Source organism: Belonocnema kinseyi, chromosome 4 (assembly GCF_010883055.1).
Source record: "Belonocnema kinseyi isolate 2016_QV_RU_SX_M_011 chromosome 4, B_treatae_v1, whole genome shotgun sequence".
NCBI classification, from domain to species: Eukaryota; Metazoa; Arthropoda; class Insecta; order Hymenoptera; family Cynipidae; genus Belonocnema; species Belonocnema kinseyi.
Genome location: NC_046660.1, coordinates 113,142,357 through 113,154,763, shown reverse-complemented (window position 1 = coordinate 113,154,763; position 12,407 = coordinate 113,142,357). Strand labels below are relative to the sequence as shown.

At 31.5% G+C, this 12,407-nt stretch overlaps 1 protein-coding gene across 7 annotated transcripts in view; it reads right to left on the bottom strand.

The window, feature by feature from the left end:
• Positions 1-12,407, bottom strand: part of LOC117170534 — a 140,785-nt gene that overhangs the window by 4,420 nt on the left and 123,958 nt on the right. For 6 of the 7 annotated variants that reach the window (XM_033357330.1, XM_033357336.1, XM_033357334.1 and 3 more), the window contains 4 exons: positions 10,650-10,828; positions 7,937-8,254; positions 7,680-7,870; positions 7,415-7,603 (listed from right to left, as the gene is read on the bottom strand). In XM_033357330.1, the coding sequence (XP_033213221.1) occupies positions 7,415-7,603; positions 7,680-7,870; positions 7,937-8,254; positions 10,650-10,828 (877 nt within the window). Of the gene's footprint in view, positions 1-7,402; positions 7,604-7,679; positions 7,871-7,936; positions 8,255-10,649; positions 10,829-12,407 lie in introns of all 7 variants that reach the window. The other variant, XM_033357335.1, reaches the window with a different exon arrangement.

Here is a 12,407-nt window from a genome sequence, read left to right as displayed (position 1 = left end):
TAGGTTTTTGAAGTCGCTAATTACGAATCTGGCATCCGTTGAACTCTATCGCTTCAGGTTCAAGGTCATTTGAAGGTCAAATCGAGAAAAAACGGTAAAAAATTTTTAAAAAAATATGTTATAGGTTTTTGGGGTCGCTGATTACGAACCTGGTGTCCGCTGGAAACGGATGCCAGATTCGTAATTAGCGACTCCAAAAACCTATAACGTGGCTGGGGGGTGGAGGGTAGTCTGTTTAGCGTGCAATCGACTCGGGATACTTATAAGATACTACCATGATTTTTTCAGATTTTTTGGTCCAAAAATAAATTAGGCCAAAAACCGGCCTTACCGACCCTCTCCCTTTATGAACTAACGCAGCTAAATTTTTTTTGAACAATCACCTCTCTCGCACTGCTACTGCCATGTCTGATTAAAATGAGCTCAACTGGAAGAAGAGAAAAATCGAGTTACGTTGTTTTCAAACAGGCTAGGTAAAATTAAGAGGTTTAGAAACTGCACGCTTTAGATGCGTGTTTTTTAAAGAGGTTTGGTACAGTCAGGGGATTTAGAATTGACCCGAATGATATAGGTGTTTTTTATTAGGACCCACCGAAATACTTTTCGAGACATGAATTTGTTAATTAACATTGGGCGTTTTTCAAGAAAGATGAAGCCATAATGAATTTTGATTGCAGACAAAAAAAGCGAGATCAGGTTTTTGCCATTGGATTCTCAAATTGGATAGTTCAAATTAGTAAAAAACATTTATTGTTGATTTATGAATCCAAAAATGACAGATGGGTGTGGGAGCATTTTGTTTTTAAACATTCATATTTTACAGAAAAAAATCTGTTGAGTTCAGTTGCGTTGAAATATCTAGCAGATTGTGCACCTTCTGGAGAAAGTATGTTTCAGATGTCAGAAAAATTATACACATGGTTTATAACCAATCGTTATAAACAATCATTTTTTGCATATGCCAGCTAGGGTCTGTGAAATTTTTGATAAAATTAGTTTAAATAATATTTTTTTGCAATGAATATATTGCCACTAGGACTTCGGAAAAAAAATAATTACAATCAAACTTCCTGAATAGTTATATACAAATTTTCAGATTTTGTTTGCAGCGGTAGGTATGGAAAGAAAAATGTTGCTTATAATGATTTGTTATAAACAATGTCAAAAATTTTGTTGACATTTTTAAAACACCTGAAGAAACACAATATGCTATAGATATTTAAGCGAAATTAAACTTCCAGAGTTTTTTTGATTGCAAATATAAATATTTAAAAACCCCGACCCCTCTGTCATTTTTAAATTCCGATATCCAAAACTATTTGTCGTAGGATATTTTCTAAGAGCTCATTTTAAAGCTTACTGTATGTTCTAAAAAGTAAGTAAGTATCGATGATAATCTAAACAGCGTAAACATAAAATCAAGCCCAAGTTTTAGACGCAGTGCCTGTCGTGTCTCACTCAACCTTCCTAGTGTTAGGTATTAGAGCCGGTAGAGAGACATGGAAAACGATTCAAATATTAAGGAATTTAATTTTAATATTCTGCATCAGGTGCATTACATAATGACGTTATGAAAATTCTGAAGAAACATGCTGAGTCGAGAATATTGAAAATTGCTGAATCGGAAAAGTTTGGAATTGCAAGTTATTTCATTTTCAAGATTATACTTGAAGGGCATCGAAGCCTTTCTTAAGCAATTCGTTTTCCAGAATAATCGTCTGAAAACTCTGCAATCATAGATATTCATAATTTTTCTCTCTTTTTGTTTTTTTAATCTTTGTTTCAAATACAACTGCTTTCTTCACAATGAATGTGATATTGCTCAGGATTGATGCATTATTTTGTCTCAAATAAGATAGTTACATTTTTAACTAAAGAGAATAATTATCAACTAAACGAATGAAGCTCAAATAATGATTTTTTAACAAAACAGTCCCACATTCAACCAAAAAGATGATGTGTTGACCAAGAAGACTTATTTATTACAAAAAAAGACAAATTTTCGAATAAATAGTGTACGTTTCCATACTTAAAAAACCACAAATTTGCAAGCAAAAATGGAATAGGTAAATTTGTTTGTAAAGAAGATTAATTTTCATCAGAAAAATTAATTCAATGTAAAACAAAATATATACTTTTTTAACAAAATTGTTAAAACTTTTATGCCAAAAAGGCGAGTCATCTTCAAAATGGTTGAGTTGTCAACCTGAAATTATAACATTTTAATAAAAAATTTAATTTTCTACCAATTAGTTAAATTTTCAATTGAATAGTATTACTTTAAACTAAATAGTTAAATTTCCTAGCAAAATAGTTCAATTATCAACCAAAAGTATGAATTTTCAACAAAAAAGTTTATTTGCTACTAAATATTTTTATTTAAGACCAAATTCATATATTTTCGAGCCAAAAAAACGAATTCTCAACAAAACGTGGGATAATTGATGTTTGGACAAACAAAATTTTAAATAAAAAAAAAGTTAAATTCATCCAAAAAGACGAATCTGCACAAAACCAAATTAATTTTAACAAGAGTTTAACATTCAAACAAATAGTTGAATTTTCAAATAAAAACATGAATATATTCAACCAAAAAAAATTTATTAACCAAGAAAATCCATTTACTACCAAGAAAGCTGAATTTTCAACAAAACGCATGCGTTTTCAACGATATAGTAGTATTTTAAATGGAAAAAGATAACTTTTAAAAATCTCGAATTTCCAAATAAAATTTGAGTTTAAGAATTAATTTTCAAACAAGAATGAAAAGAATTTTCAACAAAAGAAATTAGAATTAAACGAAAATTTTGAAATCTCAGCCAAACAATAAATTTTAAACCAGATAGTTGAATTTATTTGAACGCAAAAATAAATTAGTTAGCAAAAAGATTCATTTAGATTATGTGGCTGATATATGACATCGAACGATTCATAATTGTAGGAGAAAAGTTGAGATTAGTAATACATGGGCTAAAAATCAAGATTGAGGAAACGCCTCAAGGACATGTGACGAGTGGGTCACGTGACCAGATTCCTACCTTACCGCCACTTTTTTTTATTTTCCAACTTATTTTTACACAAAGCGCCACATCGATTTGAAAATTTGGGATGATAATTAAGGAGCACTGAGAAAGATGGGTCTGGTCCTAAATTTTAGTAATTATACAGAAAGCAAAAAAAAAAATTATTTACAACACAACATTTTTTTCATGATATAATTATACAAATTTAGGACCAGACCCACAATTCTTAGTGCTTCTTGTTTAGTATCCCAAATTTTCATCTCGATGTGGCGCTTCGTGTTAATATAAGCGAGGAAATAAAAAGAGTGTCAGTAAGGTAGAAATCTGATCATATAACCCACTTATCACATGGCCTTAAGGATTCAAAAGGACACTCATCCAAATATTTTGAAACGAAGTTCTCCATGCTGCTAATTTTTCTACCAAAAATCCTAATTTTACTATACTGATTATGTAACTTTGATATGAGATAGCTAATAAATACATTTAAATATTGAGAAAAATCGTATTTCACTGTTTAAGTGATTTTATATTTCAATGATTAGTTAGATTTCTGAGTTTAGAAAATATAACTCGAAATTTTAAAGAAGTGGAAATCGAATTGAAAGCTGGAGACAAGTTTTAATTATATGCTCAATATGAATGTGTTTAAAGATATCAATTAATTAAGATGTTTTAAATAATGCAATCTGAATAATGAAAGAAAAAATAAAATAGTGAATTTGCATGTGTTATGAATACGAGAAATAAGTATTTCAGCTAAATTCAACAATATAATCGGTCTTACGGTCAATGTTGAAGTGAAAATAAAACCATGCGAAATAACATGTAAGAAACATATTTAATTATTTTAAAAATCCTCAGCGTTTCGACAAACACTGTGGGTCTTTCTCAAGAGTCGATATACATATCTAGAATTTAATTTAAAACAAAATTTATGAGCGTAAACCTTGTTACAATTAGTATCGTAAAAAGGATATTGGTTTGAACAAAATTAAAAATTTATATTGAAACATACTTGAGTCAAAAAGCAATGTGATATTTTAGAAAAAACAAACAGCGTCATTTTAAAAAATGGCAAGATTATTATATACGTGGGGACAAAGTTTTAATGTGGATCCCTATAGGATTTTTGGCGAAAAACATGAATCTGAAAGTTTTAAATCGATATATATATATATATAATAGTTTTCGATTTATCGATTTTTAAAACTTTTTTTTAATGTACACAATTTCTTATGTTCATTCCGATAGGCGATTTTTTTACAAGAAAAAGAGTTTTAATGTGGATTCCTCTAAGGGAAAGGAGGCAGGGATGTGACCTTACATTATTTCTATGACCAGTCACAGGGGTGGCTTCCCGCCCCCCACGAAGCATTGGAAAAGGGGCTGGGGTGTGTCTTAAATTATTTCTATGACCAGTCACAGGGGTGCCTTCGATATCTCGAAAGTTATTCGAGATACCGATTTAAAAATTACACAGGTTTGTCACAACATTCGTGGAAATTTAATCATGCTTTTGATTTTGTTAATATTAAAATCTTGGACAGAGAAAATAATACTTTTAAAAGACGTATCATTGAATCAACTTTTATTAAAAAATATATCAACACTTCAATAAATTTAAAAACTGAAATATTGAATATAAACCAAATTTATCAAAGCATTATGCATTAACCCTTCCCCCTTTAAAATTCTTTTACTTAAATCAACTTAATTTATTCAATCTTATATTCTCAAGCTTTGGCGCGCCTTTTCATCCGAGGTTTATTAATAATTGCCACCTCTGCAATTCCGACTTTTCATAACAGTCAGTCTTGTATCCTCCGTCTGTAAACATCGTTTCAGTTATGTGATATTTTCATAAATTATTGGAGCCTCTCCAATATCATTGAGGCTTTAATTAATAGCAATTTTCTATTCTTTTAACATTTTTTTAAATGACGCTGTTTGTTTTTTATGGAATATCACATTACTTTTTGACTCAGGTATGTTTCAATATAAATTTTTTATTTTGTTTAAACCAATATCCTTTCTACGACACTAATTATTACAAAGTTTACGCTTATAAAATTTTTTAAATTGAATTATAGATATGCATATAGACTCTTGAGAAAGACCTGCAGTGTTGGTCGAAACTTTGAGGATTTTTTGAAGAAATAAATATGTTTTTTTACATGTTATTTCGGATGCTTTTACTTTGACTTCATCATTGCCCGTAAGACCGAATATATTGCTGAATTTAGCTGAAATATTAATTGAAACTTAAAACGGTCGAAAAAAGGAAAAACAGTTTTGGAACTGCTGTATCTACAATTGTTTTGTATGTTTGTAATACGGGAAATAATTATTGCATCTGGTAAGGGACGTTAAGCTGAATTTATTTTGAAAATAAATACAGCTATACTAGGTATAATTTTTTTAAAATCATTTTTAAAAGTCAAACAAACCAAGGAGAATGATATGTTTTAGGAATGAAGTGACGTCAGTAATATGGGCAATCCTTGCCAGTGATAGGTTATTCAGTATTTTTGAAAAAATCTCGTGTCACATTTAAATTTTTTCTATCAATAAGCAGTGTCAAAAGTGATTGAGATTTAAAATGCTAAACATTTTGAATGTATTATGGAAGAAAGTCATTTCTAAGAGGATTCGAAAAATCTTGAATCATTTTAAATTTTAAGTAAGTTTCCATGTCTTTCAGATCATTTTAATCATACACTTTAAAACAAAATGATCAAAAAATGAATTGAAATTCTCTATTGTATAGATATTTAAAAAAAAATTTTTTAAATTATAATAATTAAGGTTTGTAGGGCTTAATAGTCGAAGATTTAAAAAATGGATGTATTTAGGAATAAATAATTTCAAAACTGAATAACCTGAATGTAAGAGCGTTAAGAAATAAATAATCTGAAATTAATATGAAATGAATCATTGAAAGTCAAAATATTTTAGGCTAATTATTTTGAATTCAAATTGTTAAAAATTGAAAATAATAACATAATTTGAAATAAATTTTTCTTGTAACGTTTGAACGTAAAATATTTATAAAGCTAATGACTTTGATTTCAAAATGTTTAAAATTGAAAATACCGAATTCAAGTAAAAACTGCCTGATTTCGGATGAAGTTAAAGTAGTTTGCTTCAAATAATGTTTTTTGTTTTTGAAATTCACATAAAAGTTGTCTAAGTCCTGCGAATACTTTGAAAAGAACTCGGGGAAGAACAAATCTTAACAAGAAAGATGAATTTTGAATGAAGAGTGCAGACAGTATTTTTAGTTTTTAAATCATTATAGAGTATGCTGACTTTTAAAAGGAAAGATCAGTAATGGATGAGATTCTTCTTATAATACATAAGTAGATGCATAATAAGATATTATGCACTAAGGAGGAAAAGTGGAATTTTTTACGCCGAGTGAAATTTTTTATTGCGAGTCGTAGATTGAGCAGATTGAGCACAAGCTGTGCAGCTGAATTCTGCAAAAATACACGAGTTGTAAAAAGTTCCCTCTTCCTTGGTGCATACGATATTTTATATATAAAACGCATGATTTTAGACTCATTCGTAACACAGGCTTTGTTTCTAATTATATATTAAATTTTCAATGAAAGAATTTTGCAAATTTTCAAATGCTATAAATGATCGAAAATTCGGTAATTTTGTAAATTATCAATAATTTCTGGAACTTCCGAAGATTTTTAGATACTTCAAATTTCCATAAATTTATGGACATTTTCAGTAATTTGTAAATTTGCAATAAGTTTCCAAAATGTAAACAATTTCCGTAAATTTTTGGATCATTTAAATTTGTGGAAATTTACAGAAATTTAAAGTATCTACCAATTTTGGAATTTTTCTGTAATTTATATTAGTATGAAACCTCATAGAAATATAATTTCTGTTATTCACCATTGACGTCACAATTTTTCTCCCTCTGACGTCACCATGCTTGGAAAGCACCAGTTAAGACCCGCTTTACAAGCGTGAAAAAAGGGCTGAAATCATGCATGTGTTATGAAAAATATATTTACAGTTTTAAGAAACAAAAAAGGCAGAAACTTTTTCATTCACAGTAAGTTCATCGATTAACCCTCCTAGTTTCTCATATATTTAACTGCTCGATTTCCTAACGAATGCAAAGGTTGCTTGTAAAAGTGTCCACCGAAAGCAGTCTTATTCAAGCCTAATAGTGTTGGCAGTGCAGAATTTAAATTAAAGCCGGTTCAATCAACAAAAGGCAGCACTTCTAATAAATAATAGAGAGTTTTGGATTACATCGTTGACCCAAAGTTTATCGGTATAAATCATTATTCACGTAAGCAGGCGAGACGTGCTCAAGTTGAGATAGCGGTTAATTTAATAAGGATACAGACCACAGTTTTTACCTCCTTGCAGGCCAAATTGTGAATTATGGCAGCTCCCCTCGCTTGCAATTCCGGCGATTCAGAGAGCAGCGAATGCACCGCTACTTTAGTTGTTACCCTAATGTTGCTGATATTTTGGTTCTGGTGTTGCCATTCAGATATGTAAAGCAGCCATTCCGAACTACTGAGATTTTCGAACATGTTTGCTAGCTGAAAGGCAATAATGGATTAATATTTGTCTTTTTCATTCAAACTAGTCTATTTCATTACTCAATATTATACTAACGAATTGTGCGAGTGGTAACTGTTCTTCTGGCGAATGACGGTCGATATCGTAAGCGTAATTCATGATAGTGTGATCTCTTCTGTCCTGATGCAAAAGTAGAATCACATCGTCCTTTAAAGCAGCAACGGAAAGGATTTTGAGGAGTACGGTTCTCGCAGCAGGCTCCAAAGATTTGTCGTAAATGATTCGTCCTGTGTGATAAAAAGAGTATTAAATTTTTTCCATATGATATTTTTTTAGTCTAGAATGGCACTGACCAACAAAGTTTAGGAAATTATCACCCAATGCCCAAGAACCTTCGTTCTCCACGACATATTGGTATAATTCATCGAGGTTTGTCCGTTCATTATCGTTCAATTTTCCCTCCAAAAGTTTACCCAACGTTTCAAATTCTTCTGTGAGATTTACGAGATCTTTGAATACAATTGGTGGATCACGGTGTTTCTTGATTTCGTCTTGTTCTCGTTTCTCTTCCTCTTCCATTTGCAAAACTCTGTCCGAAGGTAGCATCTCTGATCTCACATCGCTACACACACCTTCGCTTCGAGGTTGTACCTCACTCATTGCACCACCTGCTGCAATATGAAATAATAATAAAATAATAAGCGCGGCCAATTTTTAAAAAATCCGAACCCGCTGGTTTGGGTTGAAAATCATGTTAGCAAACCGATCCGAAAACTCGGACCGGCAAAAAAGTTCAATTAACAGTTTTGCTAAAATTATCGACGAATTTGTCTGTTATTTATGCACTGAAAAAATGGTATAGCTGTTGCAGCTAGAAATAAATTGCTGGGGAGATATAACTGAATTTGCAATAAAGTTTAGGTAGAACTGTAAATTCTAACATAAAATAATTGTAGTATCAGTTTTATGCCTATAAATTGAAATGCATTAAAAAAAATTACCGCCTTGCATTCGTTCGCACAAGACTAACGCCCGAACTTTCCGTAAATACAAAAAGCTCGTGCTTCGTGTCGTGTGGCTTGTGAGAGTTAAAAAATGAATAATATATACAGCAATACAACGAAAATGATGGAACCAAATGTGGAAACAAGAAATGTTTTGATTCGCTGTAACCTTCAGAATTATATTGAAGCCTTTAAAGGAAAGTGAGTATTCTTTTATCAGTGCGCGTTATAGTGCGCGTTATTCTTTTATCCTCAAAAGATGTTTGTTTACAACCTTTTTTCGATTCGTCCTATTGAACATATTGATAATTATTGATTATAACTTAATGTTTTCAATTTAAGATTTTTTATTATTAAGGCATGTATGTATCTAATAGATAAATGAAGGTTTAAGTATTTATATATATAGTCGAAATATTTTTTTATCATTATACCTAAAAATATATCGGGCTATTAGCTAGAAAAAATTATAGGCACGTCAGCCAGAAAACGCAGCTAGATAGGCTGTCAAGTTTAGCTATATGTTTCACGTAGAATGTCCAGCTGAACCTGGTTAGGTGTGACACCTATACTTGTTTAGCAATAGAAATATAGACATGACAGCTAAATTTTCTAGATACTGCACCTATATTTTGCCTGCTAGAAAATCTGTTCAATACAGCAAACTATTTAGGAAGACGAAATCCAGCGATACTTTCTAGCTGGGATTGCATGAATTCTAGGTAATATACCTAAACATTTTTTTCAGTGTGCTAACTTACTTGCAAATTACCATAACTTTTTGAAAATTTGTAAATTGAATTTTGAAGCCAATTCGAATTTACTTTGCGCATCCCTACAAATTAAAATAAATTGTTATTCATATTTTATTACTCACATGTACATTTTTTTGGACATATACAGAATCCAGCCCTACTAAGTATATCTAAATTCTCCCTTCCACAGGAGATCGACAGATACCAGCTACTAAACTCAACATCAATTACCCCAACTACCACAACTACCCTGACACTCAATAAACCTTAATAATCCACCGGTTAAATTATTGATATTATCATGTTAATTCTTATTAAATTTTATTAATTTTATTGAATTGCTTATTCTCTCAGACTTAAGATGGTTACAGCCTAATATGTTGGAGTCTATTTTGTAAGTGTTGTACAAATGGCCGTACAAAGGACTTATTAAAGGACCTCTCAAATTGGGATACAAAATTACGTACATTGGTAAGATCTTTTGTACGTCATTTCTGACGTTATTCCCTACTTTAAGAAAGGTGTGTTTAAGATAATTTTTCTAGTTTAACGTTTAATAGATTTGTATGATGTTCAGGGAAACATGGAGTCGAATTTAAAGAAAATGTACAGCGTGAGCTCATTGGCTCTCTAATAATATATAAGTTTCTTAAGTTTCTCATAGTTGTGTTTAACTGTGTTGATTTTTAAATTCCAAAATATACATGTTTGTAAGCTTATCCTTCTTGTTCTGGTGTTATCTTTAGCGATAACGAACTACGCTATCATGTTATTTTTTCAGTGAACAAGGTGTGTCCCTCCCTTATACACATTTTTAATGCGTTAAACTAAAAAAAATCGTTAAGCATTTTTATTAAAGTAGAATATGACGTTAGAGACTACGTTATGAACAAAGTAAAAAAGGGCGTATCAAAGGGCGTACAAAAAGACGTAGAAAAGGACGTACCAAAGTACGTTATTTTGTATCCCAATTTGGGACGTTCTTTAGTGCGCTTTTTTACGTTCTTTTATACGTCCGTTTGTACGTCCACTTTATTAAATGGGATCAAGTGATCTGATGACGGTCATATGTATAGTCATATATGGTAGTATGCAGCCTGGTTCTTTACCACGCAATCAGCGACCAGGGTTGCAAAAAGTGAATTATTATGAAGCTAGTTTTTCTTTCAGGCCTAAGATAGTTTGGCAATATGTTGAAAGCATTTTTTGTTAGAGTTGGATTCTTTGAATAGTCTTCACGCAACTGGCCCGTTGTAATAATAAATTATGAATTTAGGAATGCATATATTATAATTATTTAACCTTACCTTCGCTATCTGCCATGCTTGTGCAGCAATTGCTCGGCCCTGTGCTATTGCTTTCACTTCCACTTTCCTTGTTTCCCTTTTCCCTCTTTTCCTTCTTCTTCTTTTTCTTCTTTCGCTCCTTTTTCGCTAGTTTTTCGTTTATCACGTTCCTCTTTTCTTCTAAGGCAATTGAGTTTAGCCTGAAAGATTAATGGTAGGATTCAGGATTGTCGTAATTTTGGAAGAAATAAATAACAACAATAAATTGATTATTAAAGATATAAAACAGAATCAGGAAGAAATTGATAACATTTTTTCCAATCGGAAAAGAATCAATTATCCCCTCTATTATTGGGGTGAAACATCTCCATTACTAAGTGAAATGTGATACGGTGGTTAGAAACTCATGGTTGGCACTAGAACAAGAAATCAGGAAAACCGGGAAAAAACCGGAAATTTTCGGGATTGGTAACAACTTATTTTTTTGACCGAAAAATACTTATCAACCAATCACTGGCAAGGACGCGCCGTATAACTGAAAGCACAAAATCTGCCATTCCGGCAATTTGTTTTCGTTTTTAAAAACAAAATAAGAAATTAATTAAAAATAATAATTAATCATTTCACGTGAAAAAGTCAGTTTAAAGTTCATTACAATACACTGCAATTCTATTGGTCGAATGAATCTTGTGAATGTTTAGTTTGAAACATTCACAATCCATTTTAGTCCAAAAATCTATCCTTTTGGGATTTATAATGTCTTGTAGATTACTTTTAAGGATTTTTAATTGTTTATCGCGATGGACAGTACTTTTTTAGTTCTTTGAGAAATGCTATCGATTTGTAACATCCTGCATAGATTTGTATGATTCCTGATACTTTATTAGATTTCTTGTGATCTGGGAACGACTTTCTCCCATCTGCTCCTCCATTCCGTTGGGATCCCATCTATCCCATGAGGCCTTACCTATCCCTCAGGACCTATCTCTTGGGAACCCATCTATTTTACGTGAGGCATCGTTCCACCAGGACCGCCCTAAATATTCCTATGGAATCCCAGCTTTCATACCTCTGGACCTTCCTGCTAATGAAGGTTCAGAGAGACACCTCGGGACCCCGACTATCCGATAGGAACCGACCTATCCCTTGGGACTCTTGTTGTGAAACTATTTTTTGTAGACGCATATTGCATACTTTGACTAATTTTTTTCGTAGATCGAGTGAGATTCGAAAAATATTTTCTATGGGTTTAATTGATTTTGAGAATCTTCTCTGAATCGCAGCTGTCACCAGAATTTACTGAAACTTGCGGCTAATTTGACTAATTATTTCAAGATTCGGAAATCTAAAGTGATTTTCGTTGCCGACTTATTTCGTATTCATTCAATGAAATTATATTATTGAATCTCAAAACTCACAAGAAAAATTTGAAAAATATGATACAATATGCATATTGCAGGTGAAGTTTTTGCAAATACTGATACAGAGTTTCAAAATGTTTAGATGATTAGCGATTATTTCCTGGCGAATGAAAGGTGAAAAAGTACCATCATCATATTATCATTTCCGAATACTCAACTTTGAATAGCTCTAAGTCACAGAAAATAAATTATGAAAATTGTGTATGGTTTCTTTGATCCTTTCTGTGCGCAATAAAGAAATTGAGAGCCAAAAATAATCATTTGTTAATAAGTTGTTAGCTAAAACGTAGGGAGATATCATCTCCGAATCTAAGGAATTTACAGAGATAATTCTTGAAGTAAATTACACATTTTTGTC